General features: G+C 34.8%; 5 protein-coding genes across 6 annotated transcripts in view; 1 reads left to right on the top strand and 4 right to left on the bottom strand.

Annotated features, from left to right (window-relative positions):
* LOC113230561 overlaps window positions 1–1,751 on the bottom strand; it is a 194,637-nt gene extending 192,886 nt beyond the window's left edge. The window contains exon 1 of the mRNA XM_026464578.1: window positions 1,459–1,751. The gene's annotated coding sequence lies outside the window, so the exon portion shown is untranslated. The remainder of the gene's footprint in view (window positions 1–1,458) is intronic.
* A 413-nt stretch (window positions 1,752–2,164) lies between these two features.
* Window positions 2,165–6,816, bottom strand: LOC113230293 (lipoyltransferase 1, mitochondrial). 2 transcript variants are annotated; one of them, XM_026464162.1, is made up of 4 exons: window positions 6,127–6,816; window positions 5,821–5,928; window positions 3,577–3,790; window positions 2,165–3,219 (listed from the first exon to the last, which is right to left on the bottom strand). In XM_026464162.1, exons 1-4 carry the CDS (start codon window positions 6,670–6,672, stop codon window positions 2,825–2,827), a joined length of 1,263 nt encoding a protein of 420 aa, XP_026319947.1. In that variant the 5' UTR covers window positions 6,673–6,816; the 3' UTR covers window positions 2,165–2,824. The 2 variants fall into 2 exon arrangements, with proteins under 2 accessions (XP_026319947.1, XP_026319948.1); XM_026464163.1 differs by having other exon boundaries at window positions 2,166–3,219; window positions 3,577–3,778.
* Window positions 6,672–7,164, bottom strand: LOC113229934. The gene is made up of 2 exons (XM_026463625.1): window positions 7,150–7,164; window positions 6,672–6,987 (listed from the first exon to the last, which is right to left on the bottom strand). Exons 1-2 carry the CDS (start codon window positions 7,162–7,164, stop codon window positions 6,814–6,816), a joined length of 189 nt encoding a protein of 62 aa, XP_026319410.1. The 3' UTR covers window positions 6,672–6,813.
* A 2,093-nt stretch (window positions 7,165–9,257) lies between these two features.
* On the top strand, window positions 9,258–9,942 carry LOC113230452 (cytochrome b-c1 complex subunit 7-like). Its single transcript, XM_026464388.1, has 3 exons — window positions 9,258–9,381; window positions 9,464–9,511; window positions 9,614–9,942. Exons 1-3 carry the CDS (start codon window positions 9,351–9,353, stop codon window positions 9,859–9,861), a joined length of 327 nt encoding a protein of 108 aa, XP_026320173.1. The 5' UTR covers window positions 9,258–9,350; the 3' UTR covers window positions 9,862–9,942.
* Window positions 9,943–14,303: 4,361 nt separating this feature from the next.
* Window positions 14,304–26,484, bottom strand: part of LOC113230304 (sorting nexin-17) — a 13,817-nt gene continuing 1,636 nt past the window's right edge. The window contains 6 exon segments of the mRNA XM_026464178.1: window positions 14,304–15,104; window positions 16,502–16,651; window positions 18,981–19,130; window positions 21,644–21,868; window positions 25,247–25,409; window positions 26,189–26,481. Coding sequence (XP_026319963.1) covers window positions 14,958–15,104; window positions 16,502–16,651; window positions 18,981–19,130; window positions 21,644–21,868; window positions 25,247–25,409; window positions 26,189–26,481 — 1,128 coding nt within the window. The 3' untranslated portion in view covers window positions 14,304–14,957.

The following is a 26,484-nucleotide window of genomic DNA, read 5'->3' on the forward strand; positions in this document are numbered from 1 at the left end:
CGCTACACTAGCGATGTATAAACGCGCGACTGCATCGATACAGTCGCTTATGTTAAATAATTACGTACGAAAAATCTGTATAGATTTAAGGACATTATTTGTCCATTGTAAATTGAAAAGTGAAAATAATAAATACATTAAATAAATAAATTAGTTAATTTAAAACGTGCATCGCTTTTGCATCGCACTTGAGTGTAAAGGTAGACGATTAGCGACTGCATCGCGTTTGCGTCGCTGCTAAAGTCGCCGTGTGTAACCGCTTTGGAAAACGCGATATTATTGCTTACGTAAAATGCAAATATTTACGTAGTTTGGTTAACAACATGAAATGTGCAATCATTTGTTACAAATTAACGTAGATGACGATAGTAATTTTTTGTTGCATTTATATTTCAAAGTAATTTTTAGTGAAATAATTATTTTTCTCTGTATAAAACGGCGATAAATTCTCGTACGCAAAAATACGAAAATTTTAATTTTCCGTAAGTTTTCTGATTAATTTCAATAGATGACTAACATTTCAGCATGTGTAGTACGTGGAATACATACCGACACAGGTTTTTAAGCAACCTTTAAAATTATGAGTTGAATGACGTCTGCGAAAATATATAGAAACCAACTGCAGCACTAATGCCGGTACCACGGACTATTAACTCACATGATTCAGACGATAATCCGAGTCTATCTAAAATAAAAATATTGTAATACTTATGTAAATGATTTTTTAATGTACGAGATTATTACACGAGACACGGTGCGGGATTTTTTGACAATTTCATCAGATCAGATCTGGCCAATCTGGCATTTCATTGTTCAAGTTGCTGGAACCTCCACAAATAAACAAGGAAGGATTATAAGAATTAATGTTTTGCAACAGATTCATATTATTTTACATAATTTTTCATCTAGTTGCAGTTGCATAAAGTTTATAATTGCCGACCGCCGCATATCACGCTAATGGCACAAAGCTAATCTAAGTAAATTCATGGAGTTATTACACTCTAAAGAACTCTACATACTTACAACTTTTCCAGTCACGTGTATCGCATATCTACCAAATACGATAGAGTAAAATCTGTTTAACACTATTTGTTCAAAAGTGTATGTTCAAGATGATTTTTTTTAATAATTATACTTATTCCCGTAAAGTTGAATCTGAATCTATTGTTCTTGAAGCAAGGAAGAATCTGTAGTTTTAATCATGCAAAAACAGTAAGCGAATTGATGCTACAGCTTTTGTTAAATTTACGAGAAATTTCCAAAATAATTTCATTACGCAATTTATAGATAATGATAACAAATGTAACAAAACATCGTCCTGTAATCCTATTTTTATTTATCGGTATTAATACTATTATTGAAATAATTAAATAGAAAAAGTTTGACTTTAATAAATTAATATTCTGTCGATAAAAAAAATCTAATTATCAAAATATGTGGTACAATCTATATACTTACTTCTTATCAACAACTGAAAGTATCATGCATCAATAAACTGATTAATTGAACACTGCACTCTAGTCCAAAGAACAAGCTTATCAAATTATCGAATAGTCCAAAAGTTCCCGCGGTCGAAAACAATGGATTGTTTACGCGGTTGTCATAGCAACGCGCGAGAGGTAAGAACAATATGGCGGCCGGTGCGCATGCGCCGCTGAGTACGAGCGCAGACTGACGGCGCGGACACCGACCACCACTTCGGAAAGCGAGAGGAAGAAGCCTCCAAGCTGGTTTTTGTTGTGCGAGGGCATACCTCCGACCCAACGGCATTGGAGCGCGCAGCCTACGGCGCTTCTCAGCTCGTTAAAGCTACGCCTCCGCTACATATTTTCTGTTAATTAGGCAGAATGTAATAAATTTTACCTACCGCTATTTACAACCTTCGCCTTGAGCCTTCACGCCAAATACTAATAAACGAATGATAAAAGAGTAATGCGCCGTGTGTAAATATATGCAATTACTAAATAAAGGTTGTTAAATCCCTTACAAAAACAAGTGAATTACAATTTAATTGCTGTTTTATAAAAAAAATAATTATTTAAAGGTGTAAAGTAATAAACAAAGTTATATTTAGAAGTAGATTGTATTTGTTTTAAATGTATCAAACACTATATTTCAAGCTACAAACTTAAAATTAAAACAATACTTCTATCCATTTCATACAAAAAAGTCCCCATCCGAGGGCAGATCTTACGAAAACACATGCAGTTATGAAATGGTTATCGTACTGGTTAATGAAGTCTACATTATTTAATAATAAACAATAAAAATACGTGCTACATACAAATATGTCTGATACAATACAGTTAAATGGATAAGTATGTTAACTGAGTAACAAAATTATAATTAATTAAAACAAATGATATGATGCATTCTTGTAGCGTACAGCACACAGGTGCAAGTCGCGTGTCATTTATAACACAGATGTATAACAAAATACTATACAACGAAAACACAATGTATAATATCAAGTTATATTTCTGTATATTTAAAATAATAACTTAACTAAAAGAACACATAATAACAAAGCAAATTGAAAGTTAATTACAAACAAGAAACAGACAAGAAACATTAGTAGGCATAGGAAGCTAACAAATGTGCAAGATGTATTAGTACATTTAGTTTAAATACAATATACAAAAATAAACTTTTTAGTTACCTATTAATTTTGTATTTACATAAGTCTGTCCACAGACGACCTTTCTAATAAACTTTACTATAGATACATTTACAACCAATTGATAAATACGATATAACAGTCCATGATCCTTAATTAGCACAATTAGATATAGCACTTATAGATTATTATACTAATGTAGACCACTTAGATAGTATTAACCACTTGATCAAAGCATTTTGCAACAAATTGTTCTTTGTCGTCCAATTTTTTGGGGTCACTGGTGAGATGGCGAGTGAGCATAGCTTCTTGAAGTGCTGAAAGTGCTTCGGAAGTGAAACGCTTTCCTTTAAGATGAGTGACAACCGAAGCTTCACCATGGAACCCAGAATCGACTAGTCCAGGAGGTATGCTTAATGTAACGTCATTAATCAAACCTTTCTCGACTGTCATATTGATTACAAGCTCTTGTGTAGCAGAGTACACTCGGGACGGTGCAAGCAACTCTGCGGGGACAGGGAAGGAACGGCTGACGGTGAATACTGGAGTCCTGCCGTAGTTCCAATCCCAAGTCTTCAGTTCATTCTTGATTTCATCCAGACCTGTTGAAAGGATGTTCGAATTAGAATAATTCACCTGTAATAGTGATACGAATCAGTATTGTAGGTTAAGTTTGAATTGTCTTATTTTACAATTAAATAACGATTCGAGATTAATTTAGGACTTATGTAGATATCAGAAAAACATGGACCAAGGAATATAAAACTTTTGTTTAACATTAGGCGTAATTAACATAGGGGAACAAAACATTGACTCACCTGGGAACCAAGCGTCAGTAGGATTTACGAACTGGAAACCTCGTTGCTATGTAGATATCAGAAAATACATGGACCAAGGAATATAAAACTTTTGTTTAACATTAGGCGTAATTAACATAGGGGAACAAAACATTGACTCACCTGGGAACCAATCGTCAGTAGGATTTACGAACTGGAAACCTCGTTGCTTAGCGATAAGGTCTTGTCCACCATCAGCGAGGTGCAGGGCCGGAGTACGCAAGTACTCGTACCCCACAGCGGTTTGCAGGCTGTCCACAGTGACCCGGTTGTCCATATCACGCAGATTTGCCACAGGAGAGGGTGTTGACGCCGTCGCATTTGTCTGTATGCCATGCTAAATGAAATTAAATGTCCTTACTTAACATGAGGGGGGCCCATTGTGCACTCATTAGTAGCTTCAACTTCAAATTAAGGTTATTTTCCAACAATGTTATCTACTAAGCAAAACTAGTGATAATTGTGCAAAAATACATGATAATTGAGTACTAAAAAAAAACTGCTTTTATAAAGAAATAAAAACAGGTGATAAGATATTAATTTGTTGAAATAAACAACAAGTCAAAGTAAGTATTAAAGCAGTTGACCTTAATATAAAACTTATACTTTTCATCATAAATTTTGATTTAAAGCTATTCAAGTTTTGTATAGTCACAAAAACAATGAATCATCAACAAGCGTAGTTGCGCTTGCACTGACCCCTGCCATTGCTGAATATGTAAAAATTGTTCAACTAACGACAACATTGCATAGTAAGAATTTATAGTTTGTACCAATAAAATTATTTTTAACACATTTTCTAATGTAACATATCTTTATTTCATATGTAAGTAAATTACACTTGAAATTGTCACACTGATTAAACTATTACTCATTTGTAAAGCTATCTCTCCCGAGAAGAATTAGTAAAACTCTAGTGGTTGATCTTTGTAAATATATGTTTATCAGAGACATCCTTGGGTCACAGTTCATTATGTAAATAAGTCATTTTAAAATTAATGAATAAGACAAAGAAACAAAAACAAGAAAAGTTAAGTGAATAGTTCAGAATTTTACTTTGTAAAGGGTCTTTCAACAAGAACTTTGTTTTCTAAAACAAAATAAAACAACAAATTTAGATGAAGATGATTCAAATTTTTATTGTATTACAAAGAGAAAAGTTCGGCAATTATGAATGAAAAATGATATCTGGCAAATGTCCACCACGACCACTCTGACAGAAGTCGATTCTTTCATCAAAATTTTTAATCACTTTTTGGCAAAATGTCGGGTCTATTTCGGCTATCACATCACGGATTTTGAGTTTTAAGGCTGTAGTCGATTCGATTGGCTCCGTATAGACTCTGTCCTTAAGATAGCCCCACAAAAAATAATCCAGTGGTGTTAAATCACACGATCTGGCTGGCTATTTAACAGCTGAATTTCGGGAAATTACGCGATCAGCAAATTTGGTTTGCAATAAATTGATCGTCTCATTGGCTGTGTGACATGTGGCACCGTCTTGTTGAAACCACATGTCAGTGATATCCATGTCATCAATGCTAGGCCAAAATTGAGTTGTTAACATCTCGCGATAGCGTGGTCCATTCACCGTTACCGCATTTCCAGGTTTCAACAAGACGGTGCCACATGTCACACAGCCAATGAGACGATCAATTTATTGCAAACCAAATTTGCTGATCGCGTAATTTCCCGAAATGCAGCTGTTAAATGGCCAGCCAGATCGTGTGATTTAACACCACTGGATTATTTTTTGTGGGGCTATCTTAAGGACAGAGTCTATATGGAGCCAATCGAATCGACTACAGCCTTAAAACTCAAAATCCGTGATGTGATAGCCGAAATAGACCCGATATTTTGCCAAAAAGTGATTAAAAATTTTGATGAAAGAATCGACTTCTGTCAGCGTGGTCATGGTGGACATTTGCCAAATATCATTTTTCATTCATAATTGCCGAACTTTTCTCTTTGTAATACAATAAAAATTTGAATCATCTTCATCTAAATTTGTTGTTTTATCGAGTTCTTAGGTTTTCGCGATTGTTACACATAGGAATGAAACTATTTTTCCGGATTTAAATCGCGTATATTTGTTTTTTCAAACAAAAAGGTTTGTTTGATGTTTTATTTTGTTTTAGAAAACAAAGTTCTTGTTGAAAGACCCTATACATGTATGGGATAAAATTATTAAAGATTATTATGAAATCTCTTTTATTATCTTATTACAAAATAAAAAGATCTATTAAGTAAATATGGAACTTGATTTAATACATTTTTCTTTTCCCAACACATAAAAAGAAATATAAGGCATTGTACAATATGCATTAACCATTGGAATAAGGTTCAGGTAGATGGAAATTTACTTACATCACGTTTGGCCAGTGCCTTGCTGAGATCTGCCTTGTTGGCATTGACTAGAAGTGTGCAATGGTGGTATCCTGTCAGCCGGCCCAGCTTAGCTGCAGTACCAGAGACCTAAAAAATTAAGAAAAGTTAAATAATCATGTACAAATTTAAAATTTATGAACAAATAGAAATTGTCAAATTAAATTTTTATATGAAAAATATTAGCTTAGGTATGGTTAGAAGTTTGACCATTTCAAGTTTTGAATTTAATAATAACTATCAAAGACTAAATTTGAGATCTTGGAACATTACAAAAATTTAATTTACCTTATATTTGTCTCGTACAATTATGTCTTGTCTCTCATTCAAAGTTGTCTTGACACCAAATCCTCTATACAGAGCTCTCTGGATCAACTCCAAATTGTATTTCCTATTATATCTCTCCTTTGGAGTGAAGAAGGTTATGTTCAAATTCCCACGGTCATGGTACACAGTACCACCTCCACTGTTGCGGCGGGCCAAATCAATTTCTCTCTCAGCAAGGAGAGGAATATTGGCCTCCATCCATGGGTTCTGGTGTCTACCAATAACCACACACGGTTCGTTTCTCCAAACCATCATAACATGGTGGTTTGAGAAATCCATGTTACGGTACATCCAATCTTCCAGAGCCAAGTTAGTGTAAATATCGGTAGATTGAGACATGAACACAGACTTTGTGACCTCCCCCTCTGATGGCAAAATGTTCTCCTTCCTGCTGGCTGATAGATTCTTGCACCCTGCAGACAAGCTGCGGGAGCTAGTCCTCCTGGTGATGCCAACCACCACACATGCACTGCTCATGGCAATCTTTTTCATCATTGCTTGGGCCATTCTGTCTTAGTATTTAAAAATGGATACTTTTCTGTATGAACCTTATAAAGGCAGTATTATAAACGTAAATCACTATAAGTAATTGTCTCTAAAACCACTAACAACTAGTAAGAGTTCAAAAAGTCCAAATCTTTTAATTTACTAATGCTTGGAACCACAGGGGTCTGTGTCCGCCGCAGAGAGGGAGATCAGGTACTCGTGTAACGCGATGGTCTGATGCAGCCACTTCCAGGTCTGATGCAGGCTGTTGATTCGATAACGAATACCCAAACAGTCTCGACAGTCACTTGGCATTCCTCTTCTTGGATACAGAATTAGGAGAAAATCACAAAAAAGCAAAAATTAGCACAAATTAAAACTTTCAGAAGAAATTTATACAATATGGATATAACTGTAAGATTTTAAAAAATATAGCAAATTCAGGACGTAAAGCGAACTAGCGCGCGCGACAATATGTAAAGAACTGATTATAATTACCTTGCGTCGTTTCATTTTATTCACGCTGATAATGGTAAAGAGGCCGCTGAGTTAGGGTCGCCCAGGGCACTTCGAAGTTCACATGAACACAAGCAAACAAACATGATAAGGAGCACGAACCAGCCACGCGCAACTTTATCACGTCTACAATGTACAGAGATTAGTAACTAAAACTGATAACGCTTCAATGAACACAGCTGAAATAGAAAACAAAATTAAAATTCAAAAAAAATCTTGTGACCCTCACACTGCATTTTTTTGACAAATAAATTAATTTTGTTTTTATTATTATTAAGAGTTTTGGCTTGGATACGAGTCCATGGAGCCATGTCTTCGTTTAATTATCTGAATCCTCAGTAAATGTTTTTCATTATGGATTATGTTTTCCTTTCTCATAAATAACTTAGTTCTCTTATTTGAGTTTTCTAAATAGTCTTTTAAGCGGCGGGAGTCAATATTTATGTTTCCACTTAAATCACATTATTGTCACTTTAAACAAAAACTTTTTTGTAATTAGTGGAATTTTCAGGATAAAGTATTTTGTAATTTGGTTGAAAATAAAGAATATGGGTCTAACTTTCTTCAGCACTATTTCTTTCTTCGTATTCTCTTCTTATTATACCTAAAATAAAAATAATATTTGTAAAAACTGTAGGTAGTTGTAAGATTAATTTTGATTTTGATGTAATGAATTATGTTATTACGCACCGGATATTAGAAGAATTTAGTTCATTCTTTTTAAAAATTAACTTATTTCAAACGTATTATTCATTAACTTACAGGTCAATGGTATTATTATTATTATTATTTAATAAATTCAAAATAAATTCACATTTAAAATTATGTAATATTTGAATAACTAATGATTGTGATTCGGAAAATGTTCGGAAGCAAATGGAAAAGCAATAGAGTATTGAGTATTCAATTTGCGTTGCTAGTTAGTAGAACTATTTACTTCAATACATTAAACTTTTGGGAAAAGATATGTAAAATGAATAAGTATATTCTAAATAAAGTTTTATGAGTCCGTAGTTGTTTTCGTAAGTAAAATATCATGATTGTTTTATTTTCTTCAGGTGTAGGAACAGAATGCAGCTTCAAAATATCGGAAACAGTGGGTTTCATATTATCACAGGTTACAGAACTATTATATTATATGAGGTATAATATAATAGTATCCAAGCATGGTATCCAAAGAGTAGAGTAATATAGGAATCTTTCATTATTGACATTACAGCTGATTTGCAGTTTGTAATGATTTGAAAGACATGATTCTGAAATATTACAAGCCGATTTGCTTAAAACGTACTTTTTTTCTACTCTAGTACTATTCCAAGAAAATAGAAGCCAAATTCAATAATTTTTAACTGTCCTTGTCACCTAAAAATTTTTCGGTTTCTTTCTGACTTACACACACTATAAAGCGAGTATTAAGTTTTTGCCCTCGGGCGTCGTTCTCATTTTGTTCTAAACCAAATTTGAAAATGTGATCTGTTATATATAAGTGTTGCAGTAACTCGGAGCTTGCTTTAGGTCATATAAACTCTGTGAGCTTGCAAACTTTTCCTTAATCACAGATACTTTCTTCATTCTTTACAAAATGCCGATGATACACTCAATTACGACATTTAACGACAACCCGACATAATACACTTCATTTAATGACAAGTAGAGCTTTATATTTATGATTGGAATGTCCGTTTACAAGGAACGGTCTTCCTTCAGGTAAATTTACCGAAATTGATATTTATTGGAAATTCTTTTCTTCTATTTCTTTTCTTCTTTCTTTCTTTTGGTTATTCGTTAGTTTTAAGCCGCATTCATAATCTTATAGACAATGTCTATTTTGCCGAACTCTACCTATACTTTTGAAACATACTTAGCATTTTTACAATAAGAAATTCTTCAAAGCATTCACTAATCTGTTACATGCTCTCTTGGCGTATTTCAATTGAATGTTTTGAACAACACTATACCCAGTTGTGCTACAATTATTCCATTCTTAATTTTTGACAAAACGTGTTGTCATTTAGCGGCTGTACGTTAGAAGAATCTTTGCCTAATTTAAATGTATGGATGAAAACAATAAAAAAAAAGAAGTTCTGTCAATGTCAAGTTTGTCCAGTGTCCTACCAACACAAAACCAGTCAATTGTGGAAATCAGTAAAATTTTTGGAAAAGGGGGCTAAATTTTAGTGAAAATGGCATTTAGAACAACTGCTGTTGTACGCAGTAAGTGTTCTTAATTATTACATATTCTTAATAAAGACTGTTTATTGCATTTTACTTAGTTACATAATATACTATTTTTCAGGTGGCCTGAAAAAATGGGCCTATAATCTGTCGGGTTTCAATAAATATGGTAAGCTTTATACTTTTTAAAGTCTAATTAAATCGGCTATTTAATAAAGCATGTACAGGTAAGTGGATTATGTATTAGTGTCTACATAACCTTAATTTCTAGGTCTTTTGAGGGACGATTTACTTCACGAGACCGAGGACGTGCAAGAGGCACTTCGCCGCATCCCTGAGCACGTTGTTGATGAACGCAACTTCCGTCTAGTGCGCGCAATGCAACTTTCCCTCCAAAAAACCATTCTCCCCAAAGAGGAATGGACTAAATATGAAGAGGACAAACTCTACCTTACGCCTATCGTCGAAAAGGTTAAGAAGGAAAGATTAGAACGCGAGAATTGGGAAAAAAATTACTAAATTGATTGGTTCTTAGATTAAGAGTAACTATTAATATTTAATAATCAATAAACTTAGCATGTTATAATTTGGGCAGTTTCTTTTGTAGGTAATTTTTTTTAGGTTTATACTGATGCCAATAGTCTATAATAAAGTGCTTTTTAGTCTGAGTTAATTCGTCCACAGGGCTAGCACTGTCCACATGAATGAATCGATTAAACTACAATATTTCTCAACGAAAATAATTGATGAGCTTCAAAACAAAAACCAATAAATCCCATAAATTTGGATTCTAATTTCGTCTAGTCTCAGAGAATGGATTTGTTGCATTGTGTTCAGATTTGTGCATTTGAAACACATTTTCAAGGACAATTTAGTAATTGATGGTTAAATTGCATAAATTATTTCCGGAAACATACAAAAACTGCATAGCAAAAGAACAAGTCAAAACATGGCTTATTGGTTAACATTAAAACCAATAAAACTATAACTTCTCATCATGAGATAATTAGATATTGCATGGAAATAACTAACCTTGTGACTATGAGAGGATCACACAATGAAACTAAAATTTTATAGATAAAAACATTTTATTTATAACGCCTAACTTGTAAAATAAGTATACCAATAAAGAGTACAAAAGAAAATTTTAAATATGGCAAAAGGATATAAATTATATGGCCTCTAGAATTGGGGCAGTTGTTCATGAATAATTTAGATTATAATTAACTAACATGGTCCCTTTGAAATGATTAAAAAAAAGAGATTTTTATAAATAAAGTGTACAGATTCATCATACAACAATAACAAGAATTGCATATAAATTGTAATAAAATTATACTTAAATTATAAATGTTAATGTAATGTAATGTAAACAAAAATCCTTGAGCAATAATAACTTAAAATTAAGGTGTCTCTGAAAACAAATTCAAAGTGCAGAGATGTTGTGCTTCAATTATTTGGATGACAAAACAATAGTATTTATTGTCTCTCTCCCTTAACCCGTCATGCATCCTTCAAACGTACTTGTGTCCGTAACGATTTTGGTAAAAAATGGTTTAAAATTTTTTTAATGGTGATTTGAAAACAACTACATGTTAAGGACAGTTTCATTGACATCACTTTAGTACACTATGGTATCAAAATCCCTAGGGTAACCATGTCTCTAACAATTGTATGTGGACATGTGACGAGTTAATTAGGTAAGTAAGTAAGCATTTTAATTAATTTCGTACAGGCCTTAATTTTACATTGAATACAAAGGCTTACAAGTTACTTTTGCATCTTGAAGTAGATGCACTTATAGTGATTTATGTCATCAACATTTGTGTTGTAAGTAGAGTTCTCTTTCCATTAAAAGTGTTCAAAGTCAAACTTGGAAGCCTTCAGATATTCTCAATTTTCAGGTTATTCTATTGGATGTTAATGACAACTCAATAAAAGCAAAATATTAGACAATTGGAATAATCATGCATAAATAAATAAATTTAAATAACTCACATTGCTAACATACTGTTATAAGAGGCATTCTTTCCAGATCTCTAGTTTTTAGAACAATTTGCAAACATACTTTAGAAAAAAAAAAATCATTATAATAATGTTACTTGTTGCAATTCAACCACACCATTACCATTGCACGTCACAATTTGATATGAAATTCATATTTTGGTCCTTTTGGTTAAAATAAAAAATGCAAGTTTATAAATACAATTGAATAAAAATGTTAGTCATACATAATGTAACAAGAATAGTCAAATTAACATTTTATCTTAAAGAAAAAATTCACAATTTTACTAAACTTAAAGATAGTCATATACTTAATAATTCTATAAACACGTAGGTATACAAGGTAGGGTCAATGAAAAAATGTCCCTTCCATTCTGTATCTATAAAAAGTTTCAATTGAAGAAATTAATCAACATGAATAGAAAGTAGTAAAAACATAATAAAGAGTATTAATTTGAGCTTTATAATAAAAAACTCTTAAATAAATGATAACTTACAGAATATAATTATAATCATCACATGATTTCTTTTTTCTAACCTCCACATAAATTCTTACTTATCTTTACATAAAAACTAGTTGAATTTATCATAGTTGAACAGACGGAATCTTATAAAAAAACGCAACACTACTACTATAAAGAAACTGAGCAAAAACAAATTTAATCTGAAGGTAAACGCGAAATTGTAAAAAATTACAAAAAATTTCAATCCATAGTAAGTCTTCCCACTAGCTCGTTATTGGACGTGATGTACTCAGCGCTGGTTTCCATAGTTTAGTTTAAAAATTATATGCGTCTTGGAGCAAGCACGGAGCTTCACGTCATTCCCTGATTTCCGTCATTATTATTTAAAAAATTAAATAAATCGATACATCGATATTTCACCGACTAGGCGTATGCTGTTCAAATTCTCGAGATATAGTATACATAAAACTTACTATTGTAATTTACGCTAAAATGCGTTCGATATGATGGCAAAATTCAAAACTATTTCCACAACATCAATTTTTATATAGCTACGTATGTAATTATGTATGGGAGTATAAATGGAAAGTTATAAGTTATTTTAACATTGAGATTATCTACTGTATAGGTTTAAAGTGTTAAATAACTAATATCGTGGTGCACACACACTGCACTGAAGTTGACTACAGAATATGAGCTAATTCTTTGCTTTGGTTCGCATTTGAATGTACATAAACATTATTGAATGCTTCGATATACACAAAAGTGTGGGAGCACCCCTAGCTAAAATCGCTTATTCCCAGTCGTGACCACTGGCTTTGCTCCCACTGGCGAGAAATGGGGGAAAAAAACCCATATGTTTTTTATTCCATTTGTTACCACTGGCAACTACTGGGATATTTTAAATTCCATTTGTCGCCAGGGCAACAACGGATCTTTTTATCCCATTTGTCATCACCTGGTATAATATGGATTATTTTCCATTTGTCGCCAGTGGCAACAAAGCCAGTGGTGACGACTGGAATAAGCGGCTAAAATTGTATTGTTAAATATATGGCAAGAAAATCGTTGGAAGTTAACACATAGCCCATTACAATTTCTTATTTGAAGATACACTTAAATCTAAATTAGAGCCGATAGACATTTACTGTACAAATGGAATAAGTATACTTTTTACAATCTACACATTATTGGCAACTTAGTTTGTCAGAAGTTCTTTGGAGAATCTTATTCGAGTTTTTATACAGATAGTTCTTACAGAAAGGTGAGGCTTGCAGTACCAGTTGATTACAATGGCCAAGCGCGTCGCTCTGTCTGTGAGAGGCTAAGGTATAAGTTATATATAGTCAGCACACTAAGTATTTAGGATATACAAACTATATTTGTCACTTTGTTCCTTTCTATTATACTTAAGTGACTTGTTACTGTGCCCTGGCCTATTACTATAGCTGCTATAGTACCACATCGCAGTACCATTTACTAACGTCCAAGTTTCGGAGCCATTCGAAATTTGCGAAAGTTCACGATTGCATTGTTGTATTCATTTGTCATTATTTTCTCGGTCACATTGACTCAATTTTTTTACTAACAGTATAACGTTAATACAGTGACGCCCTATTTTCGAATGAACATTATAACCATACATGTATAACAATTTAAAAGTTTGTAAATAAAGCATATTTTTTAATTAACATTTTACTGAATTAACCTTTCAAATAATATTTTTCTACTCCTCTGTTTTAATCTGTCAATTATAATTTCATAAACTATATCACAGAGGCGCTCATTTTAATTCTGAACCAAAATTCTATTGTCTATGGTACTCGCTACTGGACTAAAAAAAGAATGTATTTTTGCTAACTAAAAGAGTCTCCTTAAACGCGTGTTCCTGGGCAGAATAACGTCACTATGTTCGTGAAATTACTAAAATTAAAATTATTTTATTAAATAATATCTCAAAATGTTACATAACAGGTACAAAGGCGTATCCATTTGGCAAAAAGAATTATTTAAAAACAATATAAAGTATGACGCTACACAAACAAACGCTCCACTGCCTCCTGATTTGTTAAAATATAAGCGGTACTTAGCCAATCATGGACACTTCTATTCTATCTCTTTCTCTTTGGTTTTTTTGTTTTGTTTTATAACGTTTGTTTGGCTTTCTTTTGAGTTTGTTGTCGTGGACTGTTAACAAAATATACATTAAAAATTGGTTGTGTTTCATTATTTTAATTTACTCATAGAAAAATTATTAACGCACGCTCTCATAGACCCGCACTAGGCTATCATAGCACATACAGACACACTCTGTATCGCGATACATGGCATGGACACACACATAGACAACCACGAATTACACCCAAACTCACGTGAGAAACAAATGTAGGCCATGCAAATATTTCTCCTGGCCCAGGAATTGAACCTGGAACCTCTCTGTAGCAGACTAGCATGGTAACCGTCCGGCCAGAGGCAGTTGTATTGTATGCAATCATTATATAATTAGGTCTTACAATCTCGTACCTATTACTTAGGCCAACGGTACTCAACTCTAAAGAACCCTCATTATGCAGCGATAGCATAAAGTAGGTATTATATTCGCCGGTTTTCGAATAACTCCGAAATTAAGCACTTTAAAAAATAATACCGTATATCACGCTTAATATCATCGACCTCATCTTGACTATAGTCTAGATAGTGATCAAAAGCACCATTCTAAAAAAATCAAAATATTAGCCTTTCACCGTGACTTTGTGTCTGCACATAATATGTCTATACATATGTATATCAAATTACACCACGACTCATCTCGATCATTTTCGGTAGCGTAGCAAACGTCTCGCATATGTGTTAACTTAATTGTGTTAAGTACAAAGGGAGTGACTTCACCTATTATTACGAACAATTGTTACTATGGGGACCCTTAAAAAAAGCGAAAACAATTTAAATCAACTGTTCCGCATATATTTTGGTCGAGTCGCACATTTAGTATAACGTAATTAAGTTAACACCTGTATAATATTGATAGAATGCGATATTGGAGCCACATGACATATGTAATTCCACATAAAATATTTGTATTTGAGTGCTGTTGTCTGAATATGGTGTCCATTATACCTTACTACCAAGTAGATACTAATTTGGCGCTTACAGCTCCTCGTCCCCGATGGCTTCAAAGGCGTTGTTCTCAACGCAATCTCGTCCTGATTTAAAGGCCACAGATGCAAATTTTTCGGTGAGTTTTTGGACTGAAAATATTTCCCTTGAGCTTCCGGAGTTGTAGGAGTCTCCATTCTGAAAAAAAAATATTCATCATTGTTACGCACTAAAATATCTCGCGTTCTTGCAAATGAATAGTCAGTCACTAGTTCACGAGACGTTTTAAGACCTGTTCCACGACCGAAAGTCTATAACAGACTTACAACGACTGTAAGCATTTACCATCAGATTGGCAACGCGACTGTTTACAACGCAGATAAATAAATACAGTGGTTATTAGCGTCTGACGCGTGCCAACATTAGGGCTCGAAAGACCTACTTGAGCTCAGTCCCACATTTTCGCTTTGTATGATATGGTTGTGTCATTCTTTCACGCAAATTCTCTAAAATCGCATAAAAATGCCTTGTTTTGCTGTTTTGGGTGCAAAAATGATAGCTGCACCAAAAATATTACCCGTAGTAGTATTTCATATCATCATAAGTCTCATTTTAATAAATTTTCAATTTTCTGTTTATCGAATTGATTCAGATGTTAATCGTTCGTCGTAGTGTAACTACTGACCGCAAGATGGCAGCAAATTGAATAAAATTTCAATATAAAATCAAAACGTAGTAACGTGCAATAAAGGTATTGAACTTTCAACTGTATAGCGACTGGTTAAAATTTACATTATATTAACAATCCAGAATTGGTTACATATTTTAAAATTAGAGACTATCACCAATCATTATCATGATTCTGTAGTGTTTATCGTTTGTTTGTGTGCGTTTCGGCGACAGCGGTTCCGATAGTAATCGAGGATTAAACTTCCATTGAAGAAACGATTTCTTCCGTGGTTTATTACAAACTAGCAACAACACATGCAATCAACTGATTGCATGTAGATAAATGAATGAATTGCAATCAACATCATTATTTCACCGCCAGCTGAACGAATTAATAACGAAAAGTGACTAGACAAATGAATGAACGTTTCTTATTTAATTCCTGACTAAGGATGTGTGTATATCGAGTGACAGGACGAACAAGCCGTGCCCCTGGTGGTAAGAGTCACGGCTGTAATTTTACCAGCACCCTTATCCTTCCAGACCCTTCATTTTGTTGTATAAACGTAGGTAGTTATTACTATTTGTTTCTAATAATATTACATAGTTAAGTTAAACGTATAAGTTCCTTTGCTTTTATTCTTTGCTTGAGGTATTTACCTGTAATTAGGTGTGCATTAAATTTAAAACACAAATTATTGTACCTAGGAAATAAGTCACAATGAAATAAATAGCTGTTGGTAAACTAAATAAATAAATTAAAAAGACCAGAAAGCATATTGTATAATTGTGGATATTATTAAGTTCAGATTGAAGAGACTTCTTCTATGCAATCGAGTACCATCATCTTCCATATCTCCACTTTCCGTCATTTGAGATAGTGGAAACGTAAGCATATATCTAATAAATATATATAAAAAAAATACCGTGGAGCTAAGAGTATCGCTGGAAGAGGAAGGTGTTATCAGCTGCGCTGAGCCGTCGCGGCGCAAGTACGTCAGGCTGCCACGTTTAGCGCTGCGCGGAGACGATGGGCCTGTGCCATTCTTCTGACGCATCAGCTCATCTACTATCGACTGGAAACATTGAAGGACTGGTTAGAGTAAGTAAGACTAAAGCTACCTCTGGATTCTGCTAAATTCAATGAGCTATCTGGTTATTATTTAGGCTTAAGGAGAATAATAATATAATTGTAGTAGCAGTAGAGCTCCTTGTGAAAGAGTTCGTCCAAGGAAGTACTGCCACCTTACCAATTTCTCCGCTAAGTAGTAATATGAGCACTAACAACATCGATTATATTAACCAGAAATAGAGACGAAATGCCATTTAATTTGTTTGAAAACTATTTTGCCAAAGTATTACGGTGACAACTGCGTTCCGAATTCGAAACAATTGACATTTGTTAATTGTTTCACTTCAAATTCAAATCGACCAGAACAGACTTTCGAATTCAAATAGACAAAAATTGAAAAATTACATATTTTATTACCGATGAAATGTGATTCCGGTCGTTTTGTTTTGCGATTTTCCCACATCACCAAATGGAACAGCCCCCACAGTTAGAGATATTATCTTTATTAGAATAAAACAGGTCGGTTGTTGGCGCTGTACTATTTCAGCTTTCTATTTTGTGATTTCAGTGCAAACGAGAGGTGATATAAGGCCCAATTGCATGATGAGTAGCCAGGGATGGATGGCTCTTATTTCGTCTCTATTTCTGGTTATATACTCGATGATTATCAACAACAAGAGCTAACAAGTTGTGCTGTGCTTAAAAGTTATCTTTACGTACGTGGCATTTTTCATTTATTGTTTCGAGTAGCTTTGTTTTCGAATATTTTTACATTTCTATAAACAGTAAATCGCCAAGAAGACCTATTTTTTTATAGTATCATTTTACAAATGACGGGACTAACAAGCCGTATGCCTGGTATTAAGCGACACGCCCTATACACGATAGTAGCAGTGACATTCAAAGCTTAAAATAGCAAATATGTAACTGCCACTGCGCCCATCACCCTAAGAAATAGTTTCCCAAAGTGGTCCCTACCAGCTTCCCTACTACCAGTGTTGGGCGTTAATCAATTAAATTTCAATCAATAATTCAATCAGATTAAAAAATCGATCAGATCCAACATCAGATTAAATTGCGACGCGTCGCAATTGATATAATTGCAATTGATTTCAATTGCAATTGATTTTAATTGCAATTGATTTCAATTGAATTGATTTTAATTGCAATTAAATTTGCAATTAAAATCAATTCCGGCCGGTTGGGGGGCCTCCAACCGGGGCCCCCAACTGGGCCTCCAACCGGGGCCCCAACCGGGCCCCCAACCGAGCCCCCAACCGGGCCCATAACCGGGGCCCCACAACCGGCCCCCCAACCGGGCCCCCATAACCAACGCCCTAACTCACCCCCATATGCCCTATAAATTTATCATAATTGTCAGTTTTAATTGTTAACTGTTAATCAAAAACATTGAAAAGATTGAAAATTGATTAATTGTTAATTGTAGATATTTGCGATTAACGATTGATCAATTTTGATCAATTGCGGTTCTCGCAACTAACAATTGATCAATCGTTAATTGCTGTTTCGCAATTGACAATTAATTAATTGTCAATCTTTAATTGCCAAAACAATTAAATTTTGCCCAACACTGCCTACTACCCAGTGGGCACTGAATAGTCCAAGGGGGCAGTATGAGCTTAATTGGCGGGACATTGATGCTGTCCAGGGGTGCATCCGCATTTGAAAAAAAAAACAAAAGAAAAACCTGAATTATCTACACAACACACTTTCTTTTTCCTTGTGATTTTTTTTGTGTAAAGTTAATATAAAAAATATGTGTTTTCAATTATTTTTTGTGGTGATGGGCGTTGAATGTTTTTATTTTGTCTAAGTGTGGGCGGGGTAAGTCAAAAAGTTTGAGAAGTTATGCCCTAAGACATAAGTTCATAAGTCCCTTGCATCTGTTAATTTCACTATCACCCTTACCCTTCAAAACCGAAACGCAGTAATGCTCACATTACTGCTTGACGGCAGAAATAGGTAAAGTGGCAGAATCTACTGAAACGATGCAATACGAAGCGAGCCTCTCCCAACCCGATGGATCAATATTAGGCTATTTCTTTATATTTTTTATTATTGATCCATAAGGTCGTTTAGATGCCTCATAAACACTTCCTTATAGCGAAGATGTTTACCACCATTCTTTCGTTTACCTTCTGCCATCTCGAAGTAGAGAACAAACCCATAATTAGGAAAACTATTGAACCAACAGGAATCAAACACTTAATAAAAAAAAAAACACAACATTACGTTGTTTAAAATACACACTTACATCACTTAGCAAATACAAATAAAAGGAAATGACTCATAGAACCACAAGCCATCATTACCTGCAAGCAGACACTTATAAACGTTGCATGTTCTGTCCTCAAGGTTATCCATTTCAGATTGTCTTTGCTAATCAGATACTCAAACGAAAGTTCGAAGTTCTTGTTAGCGTCTTCTAGCAAAGGACCATGTCCATTTGTAAGCAGTCGATCCTGGAAAATGGAATTTACAAAAGGTTTATGTACCGCCATAGACGGTGGAAAATTATAATGTAAAAAGACTTTCCAGATTTCGTATAATACTTTTCGAGTTGTCGCGATGGCTTTGAAAGGAAATGTAATAAATAAAAATAATATAATAAAATATAGAAAAGAAGAAGAAGAAGAAGAAGAAGAAGAAGAAGAAGAAGAAGAAGAAGAAGAAGAAGTGTCATCCACAATGAAGGAAAATATCCTTTTCATCTTCAGCGTGTCCAGGAACTCACCGAACCCGACAAACCTGCGCGAGTGACTTTTTGCAATTGGTTGCTGGCTGAACGGCCTACAATTCTATGGACAGACGAGGCTACATTTGGCAGACTAGGACTATTCAATAATCGTGACGAGCATTTGTGATGTTATGAAAACCCGCACGAACCCAGGCCACATAATTTTCAACACCGCTTTAGCGTCAATGTGTGCGCGGGAATTGTGAATTCCACGTTACTGGGCCCCATATTTTTGGACAGATTAAACGGAGAAACATATCATCATTTTCTCACTGAATCGCTACCAGTGTTGTTAGAGGATGTACCACTCGCCCATTTACGTAACATGTACTATCAGCATGATGGGGCACCGGCGCACTATGCTCGCCAAGTCAGAGAGGTGTTGAATAGAAATTATCTAGGTCGATGGATAGGACGTGGCGGACCTCGTGCTTGGCCTCCTAGATCGCCAGACATCACTACGTTGGACTTTTATTTGTGGGGTCATGTAAAGACGTTGGTGTACACTGGTCGCGCAATCACAAGCCGCGATATGTTGAAGGATAAAATAATTTGGCCATTTAACCAAATTCGATTGAATTCGGACGTGTTATCACGAGTCAGTGAACAATTGATTTTTATTCTATTTTGAACGCTATGTGCGCGATACTCACCGCCATCCGCGGGACTTAAATCTACGTGATAGGTACGAATAATTTGTAAAAACTTTTTAATTTTGTAAATATGCGGATTATTGTAGATTAACTAATCAATTACTGTAAATATGCTGATTCCACTTTTTAAATACGCCTGCATTAAAAAATAATATAAGAAAAATACATGCGAAAATCTAGAAATCCTTAAACAGAAAATCGTATAAAAAACGACAGAGACAGTTTAAGTCTCTATCGTTTTTTATACGATTTTCTGTTTGACATACATACGGTTGAAACTTATTTTATGTTTTAATGCAGCCAGTCCTAAGCCTGGTTATAGTATGAAGGGATTGTGGATTCAGTGTATATTGTCAACAGCACATCATGTTACATGTTTGTGTTCGAATATCGTAGCATATCGGAACTAGCTCCGCCAATATTTAACTCGATGTGCTGCCATTCGTACAAACCCAGCAAGCGAGTTAAACGTGGAAACAAGCTATTAATTAACTTCTAGGTATTAATCAAAAGAATTGTGCTAGTTATTCGACGTAAAAGATGTAGGTCATTTCGTAATAATAATTGTTAAATAACGAGTTCTTAGGTTTTCGCGATTGTTACACATAGGAAATGAAACTATTTTTCCGGATTTAAATCGCGTATATTTGTTTTTTCAAACAAACCGACGTTTCGGGCCCTTTACAGGTCCCATGGTCACGGTCAACCGTGACCATGGGACCTGTTCATTTCCTAATTGTTAAATAAATTGCATTATTTGTAGGTATTATTTAGCCCTAGCGTAATGTTATTGTAATAACTACTATAGGTTTATTTACGTAGATTATAGTGATGAGTAAAACTTGTTTTCAAGAGGTCGTCGTAAGGTCAATTTTGGTCTATTTATGTCGGAGCGTTAACTAAAAATTTTTCATGTCAATATATGAACACTGTTCAAAATAGTGCTAGTAATACAACAGTGCCAAGGTTAGGCTAACACAGGGCAATTTTTTTTCTAAAAAAGGCATCCAGACTAAATAAACAAAGTTAATAAAGATACAGTTTCGGCAATGTCACAATGTGGAATTTGGTCCTAATGAAAATAATGGAGCCTCAGCATCACACGCTGCTTTTCAGGTTCCACCGTAACAATTATACATTTTAAATTTGAGGGATATGCTTAAAATTAGTACAAAGCCTTGAGCTTAGTAAGGGGTCCGCTGTTAACTGGTGCCGTTTGCGCTTTGTGCCTTCTATTACTGTTCTGTATACTGTAGGTAATGTAATTTTTAATGTCCAATAAAGAAATATTTTCATTCTCTCATAAAGAAACGAGTACAAAATAATTTTATTTTAAATTATTATTTATTATCGTATTTTATTTTACGTCAACCGTTACCATGGGACCTGTAAAGGACCCGAAACGTTGGTTTGTTTGAAAAGACAAATATACCCGATTTCAATCCGGAAAAATTGTTTCATTTCCTAAATTTATTTGAAAGTTGTAGGTATCGTAGTCATTATCAATTGATGAAATGGTGTTTTGAACCTCATGTAGGTTGTTAACAAAGACATTTGAGAATTAGTTTGCTTTTTAAAAACTCACAGAATGCAATGTCGTAATCCGCCAGCACCGCATTCGCGTGACCTTGTACCGCTGTTCGCGGGTAGGCTGCGTGAGAGTCGCCAATGTTAGTTCCTTCGCCGCTAGAGATACTCGCACCCGACATGTAGTACCAGCGATGCTGCCTGCTACATTGCATGCATCGGTCACGGCTTCCCCTGCTGGTATTTGGCCGTAATACCGTAAAGTCCTCGCCAACTCTATGTACTGTAATGGTAAAAATTTACGAGTAGTGACACGCGTGCTCAGTATTGGGGCATATAAATGGGTTAATGATTAAATAAACAGACTTGAACTTCTGTTTCGAAACATAAGGGCCCGACTTCTTTTTCGGACCTAAACGCTCAGACCACACAGGAGGCGGCCGCGGAAGCGTTCCGGGTGCGAGAATTTTTGTAATGTACGAGTTTATTATTGAGTTTATAATTATAGGCGGCCGCGCCCCAACCGCCTCAGCCGCGTTTCAGTGTGGCAGGGTTCATATAAACTCATATATTACAAAAATTCCCGCGTCCGGAACGCTAACGCGGCCGTCTTTGTGTGGCCTGAGCAAAATTATTCTTATTTTATTTTAACCCGTCCTAAAAACATGCGGTGTTCATAAACGAAATTGGTAGAACTTTTTAATTGCTTTTTATACTTTTAAGCATTTAAAAAAATGGCGGATGAAAACTCAGCTGCGACCAAAATTGTTGGAGACATCGAATTCCTCTACGTCGCGTAGCGGGTTAATGAGAAAACTTCACCTTTAATCTAGTTTTTTTATGATACCACAAGTAACGGGACGATTAAGTCGTTGGTAAGCGACACGCCTGTCCATAAAGAGCTTTAAAACACTGAGAGACTTGAGAAGTCTCATGTGCCTGTAATTTCACCAGCACCCTTACTCTTCAAATGCTCATATTACTGCTTGGCGGCAGAAATAGGTCAAAAATAAAGACATTAGGAGCTACAAATTTGATAATGACAAATATCATATTTTATTTAAACACAATATACGCGATAGCATCATTATGGATAGCGTTTGGAGTTTAATTTTTGTATAAAGAGCAAATACATAGCACAAACATTTTGATCCGACTGAACAGTGATGGAAAATAACAAGAATGTCGTCAACGTTGTTGTGGATAACAACTCATTGGAAATGAAACATTGTTTTCATACCACGCGTTGATACACGCTATATCTGATTACAGAGGAGTGTAGTAATAAAACTGATAGTGATGGATGACAGACACTACAAGTCTATTAAATGATGCACATTATCATACACTATGAGGTCATTGTATCAGAACAAGTAGCTGTTATACTTTGTCATATATCACAAATTCTTTTTTCGTTTCATCCGTTTATATTGCACAGCTGTATTAGCCAAATATGATAGACTATTTGAAGACCTCCGTGGTCGAGTGGCTTGCACACCGGTTTTCATGATGTCACCATCTCTGAGGTCACGGCTTCGATCCCCGGCCGTGTCAATGTAGAAAACTAACTTTTCTATATTGTCTCGGGTCTGGGTGTTTGTGCCGTCGTTGTTTACCATTTCCATAACACAAGAGCTTTAGTTACTCACTAAAGTACTTCAGTAAAGTACTGTGTGTAGTACTTACTTGTTGTTGATTTATACCTATATGTATATGAGTTCGTAATCGAGCCTAACCTTATGAATCTCAATTGAAGTTCAATCTGAAATTTCTAGGCTTACAAGTTCTTAAATAAAGAATGGATCTCAAAAATCTACAGTACGTTTGAGACTGACTTCAGACTGGGTGTAACTTGTTACACGGTTGGCGGGCTGTTGGCAATTACAAACAGCAATGGAAAAATATAGTTAGCTCAACGGTTACCTTTCACAAGCTAGAAACATGATTTACAGTATTTTTTTCTTCGAAAACCTTTAGATTTTAATTGAATAGATTTTGTTTCAATTGTCCGAAAACACGTTACGGTGTTTTTCATTTCACCATTAAACTTTCACTATTTTGACATATTAACAAGTTATTCTTTTCCCGATTTTTATTTCCCCAACAAACCATTTGACCAATGTATCTAATCGAACATTTTTATTTTGTAAAAAAAACTATATCCATGATACATTTTTGTTATATTATTTCTTATTACAGATAGTACTAGAACGTGTCGCACAATACAAATAGTCAAATTTAAACACCTCGCATCTTTAGAAAATACGGTAAACGAGATGCTAGTTAATTTGATCGAGTAGTAGTCACTCGTCTCTCTCGTTTGGCTCGTGCAGCTTTTTCATATACTAACCTTACCTAAACTTACAGGAGGGGGTCGTACCGTTTAGGTAATGCAAACAAATTCGGCTCTGGCATTAGCCGGCCGAAAAAAAGTCGAAACATTTTCGGAGTAATGAAATTCGAAAGAAATTCGAGTTTGTGATAAGTTACCTCGCTCAACATGTCGGGTCTTTTCTCGTAAACAAATAATAAAGACAAAAGCTATCTCCAACAAGAACTAAACGAACTTTACCGGCACAATAATATTTTTAACAGAATTTATGTAATAAGTAAGATAAAATGGATAAAACAGATTAAACAATACATTCTTTGTTTTGACCCTACATTCCTGATATGTAGTCATGTAGGTTTATTTTCAACCAATCATATTTGAATGGAGCGCTTTGTGTATTGTAAGTATATCATGTACATCTTTCTTGCACATGTATATATATGCTGTATATTCAAATAAAAGTCCATGTACCAACTATATACATACTTTACCGTGCTGTTAAAACAGATTTTGTTGTTCCAACTGTTGTTCTTCTTAGAAGTATGTGGACAAAAATCAATACCAACAAGTGCTAATAAAAATATAAATAATTAGGTCTCAGTTATATTACGAAATTAAGTTTAAGCAGTACATACCAAATACGATTTATATTGCTTTTCATTTTTTTTATCTGTTTTGAAAAGGTCTGAAACGTTTGGGCGTTTATGTCGGCCTCGTAATGTATGTTTGTACTACCCATACCAATTCTGCTTTACCTGTCACTACTCCCATGAGAGGTGGATTACTCCTTATCAGAAAGCAAGACCTCACACAGGAGTAAAGAGCTTCAACACTCTGCATCAAAGGGTTGCTCTATCTTATATTTATCTCACCTACCTTGACCCATTGGTCAGGTAAGACATTATTTTAATTGATATTGGGCAGCCCGCATATCGGCCACATTCCGTTAAATGAAGTATGTCTTCCAACTCTTTTCAGAATTGGCATTGAGGGGATTCAGCCTTTCTCATTAGACAAATTTATTTAATGGAATATGACCAGAACGCAGTCTAATAACAGTAACTCTGGTGCCTATCCTCTTCGAACCAGAGCTTGTGGCCCATGTTGACTGGACATCCACACTAAGCCCGTATCGGGCAGTAGTAGGATAATATATGTACCTCTTGTCACAGATACGTCATCAACTCTTGGCCCATTAATTTTGCTTCGATAATTCAAATTAAAAATGAAATATATGTGTGTCTGCTTTTGACATATACATGTTGCTACAAATAACATATGTACGTGTGAAATAAAATAAATTAGTCTTATAATACATAAGTCTCTCACCTCTCGCTTCTGCTTCTTTCCCTCAAAGGATGATAAAATATCCCTAGTCTGCGAGTCAGCGCTCATCCAGCCTAAATCAAGCTCTTCTATAATTTGCAGATACAATAGGTCTAGGGAAACCCTGTCTAACATCAGATCCACATCATAGCAGGGGTCCCAGTAACTGTAATTAATTTTTAGGTTGTAGTAATTAAAAATCATGGGTGAATTTTTTTTTTCCTACAAGGGCACAATATTTCCGCTGTGGTTTGTTCTATATGTGCAAGACACGCAGAGGTACCGGGTTCGATTCCCGGGCCGCGAGAAATATTCGTATGGCCTACATTTATTTCTCTCGTGAGTTTGGGTGTAATTTGTGGTTGTTCAGGTGTGTCCATGGCACCCGAGACACAAGGTTTCCCTCGTACGGGGGCTATGAGTGTGTACGTTAAACAAAATAAAAAGACGCTCCCGTGGTAGGCATCACCTCGTAATAAGGAGTTGCCTAGTATAGATTTTACTACTCTATTTGAAAATGAACTTTTGTAGTCACATAATGGTCATATTCCATTGTAACATATCTTATAATCTGCTACAAAATGACATCGTCACAATTCTGCCCTTTCTTATTAGGTGATCAAACTGATTTACGATTACGATTAAGTTTTATTTAGAAAGAACACATTGGAGTATTGTTATTAAAAGACTAATATCATTCAAGTAAAGATTGGGCAAAACAGATCAGATGGCTTTTCCTCCTAATGTATTCTAAGTATTTTATGACATATCACACTTTACAATGTGTGACAAATCAAACAACAATTTTTCCGTGATTCCTGGAGTTTGATTGTATTACATTGCGTTAAACCTAAAAAACTTAACAATAATATTTCATTAATTTCCTGTAAGGATGAAATCTAGTCATTTTGATGACAATTAAATATTGATCATATCAAAACATACCTTTTCCTTAAAACAATTTTGTCTTCTGGCCTCACATATTTCTGTGATATGTATGGAGACTCATATTCTTCTAGCATTTTCAGTGAAGGTTGCCCATCTTTGGCACAGCTCCAATTGAAAAGATATAGTGAAAAGTACTTGACCAATTCTTTAGGCAGGTTAATGTAATTACAGGCAATGTCCAGAATTGTGTTCGAAGAGTCAATTGAGGACACTGATAGTGGTATTCTGTAGCCATTCATGAGTGAGATCTCAATTTCAACTTCATGCATACGAACACCATGAGTTTCTTGCTG

This window comes from Hyposmocoma kahamanoa, unplaced genomic scaffold (genome assembly GCF_003589595.1).
Source record: "Hyposmocoma kahamanoa isolate Upper Pololo Valley unplaced genomic scaffold, ASM358959v1 63, whole genome shotgun sequence".
NCBI lineage: Eukaryota > Metazoa > Arthropoda > Insecta > Lepidoptera > Cosmopterigidae > Hyposmocoma > Hyposmocoma kahamanoa.

Excerpts from the sequence above, each read along its gene's own strand:
- LOC113230452 (XM_026464388.1), top strand. The coding sequence starts at position 9,351 with ATGGCATTTAGAACAACTGCTGTTGTACGCA. Across the intron at positions 9,382-9,463 it reads AACAACTGCTGTTGTACGCA|GTGGCCTGAAAAAATGGGCC; the intron begins GTAAGTGTTCTT and ends ACTATTTTTCAG. Across the intron at positions 9,512-9,613 it reads GTCGGGTTTCAATAAATATG|GTCTTTTGAGGGACGATTTA; the intron begins GTAAGCTTTATA and ends CTTAATTTCTAG.
- LOC113230293 (XM_026464162.1), bottom strand. The coding sequence starts at position 6,672 with ATGGCCCAAGCAATGATGAAAAAGATTGCCATGAGCAGTGCATGTGTG. Across the intron at positions 5,929-6,126 it reads TTGTACGAGACAAATATAAG|GTCTCTGGTACTGCAGCTAA; the intron begins GTAAATTAAATT and ends TTAATTTTTTAG. Across the intron at positions 3,220-3,576 it reads TACTGACGATTGGTTCCCAG|GTCTGGATGAAATCAAGAAT; the intron begins GTGAGTCAATGT and ends TCCTTTCAACAG.